Raw genomic sequence first — 1,479 nt, 5'->3', positions numbered from 1 at the left:
TTGGAAGGTAGTAGTATCTTATAGTGTTTGTCAGTTAATATTTGTAATGTTTTTTTTGTATACTAGTCGTTGGAAGCTAGTCACTTGTAGTGTTTGTCATTTAATATTTGTCATGTTATCTTTGTAAGCTAGCCATTGGAAGCTAGTCAGTGTCTTGTAATGTTTGTCATTTAATATTTTTCATGTTATCTTTGTAAACTAGCCATTGGAATATATTCATTTTACCTTCTATATAAGTTGTGACTTATTCCTCCAATATCACATCCCAATCTCACATCACTTGTTTCTTCTTTCATAATACTTCTCATCTAAATACTCAATATGTCTGATTCGGATAACTTATCTGATAGAGCTCAAGAATTTATTCAAGAAATTATATTCGATGATTCGTTGGAGCAACGTCACTATGAGCTTTATGAGCAAAGTTATGGTGGATTATCATCGAAGCCACGAAGAATGATACATAGAGATCGTGAAGCTGGCGCCGAACGTCTAGAGGGAATATTTTGCACAAAATCTCGTGTATCCTCTTGAGACATTACGACGTAGGTATTGAATGAGAAGACATGTTTTTCTTCGTATTGTTGATGCACTTTCAAATAATTACCCATACTTTCAACACAGGGTTGATGCATAGGGAAGAAAAGGTATTTCACCAATACAGAAATGTACTGCCGCCATACGTATGTTGGCGTATGGAGTATCTGCCGACGTCGTTGATGACTATGTGTGTATTGACGAGTCAACTACGGTTGAATGTTTGAAAAGATCTTTCACGAATGTTATTGTGATACTTGAGGGTGAATACTTACGAAAACCAAACTCGAACGATATACATCGTCTACTCGAAATGGGAGACGCTCGTGGTTTTCCGGGTATGATGGGCAGTATTGATTACATGCATTGGCAATGGAAAAATTGTCCAAAAGCATGGAAAGCGATGTTCATGAACGGTAACAAAGGAGTTCCAACACTTTTACTTCAAGCGGTTGCCTCGTCTGACTTATGGATTTGGCATGCCTTCTCCAGAGTTGTTGGTTCTGACAATGATATCAATGTGTTAGATTGGTCACCGATATTTGATGATATTTTAGAAGGACGTGCTCCATAGGTAAATTACAATATTAATGGAAATAACTATAACATGGGGTCTTATTTGACAGATGGAATTTATCCAGAATGGGCAACATTCATTAAGACAATCCTACGTCCACAAGGAGAGAAGAGAATATTATTCCCTAAATATTAAAAAGGACAAAGAAAAGATGTGGAAAGAGCATTTGGTGTCTTGCAGTCTCGCTTCGCAATTATACGTGATCCAACTCGATTCTGGGACAAAGGAGATCTCGCTAGAATAATGAGAGCATGTATCATATTACACAATATGATTGTTGAGGATGAGAAAGACACATATGCCACTCCTTTCGGTCCGCTTCCATCTTACGATGACGCAGTGGATGGTTTATCACAGCCGAATTT

The 1,479-nt window shown here is 37.4% G+C and overlaps 1 protein-coding gene across 1 annotated transcript; it reads left to right on the top strand.

Annotated features, from left to right (window-relative positions):
- The first annotated feature begins 321 nt into the window (after nt 1-321).
- LOC108225843 (uncharacterized) lies at nt 322-1,111 on the top strand. Its single transcript, XM_017400797.1, has 2 exons — nt 322-522; nt 638-1,111. The coding sequence occupies exons 1-2, from the start codon at nt 322-324 to the stop codon at nt 1,109-1,111; spliced, it is 675 nt and encodes a 224-aa protein (XP_017256286.1).
- Nucleotides 1,112-1,479: the final 368 nt, after the last annotated feature.

The sequence above is a fragment of the Daucus carota genome, chromosome 6 (assembly GCF_001625215.2).
Source record: "Daucus carota subsp. sativus chromosome 6, DH1 v3.0, whole genome shotgun sequence".
NCBI classification, from domain to species: domain Eukaryota; kingdom Viridiplantae; phylum Streptophyta; class Magnoliopsida; order Apiales; family Apiaceae; genus Daucus; species Daucus carota.
The sequence above is the reverse complement of the archived record's forward strand: the minus strand, read 5'-3'. Positions and strand labels throughout refer to the sequence as shown.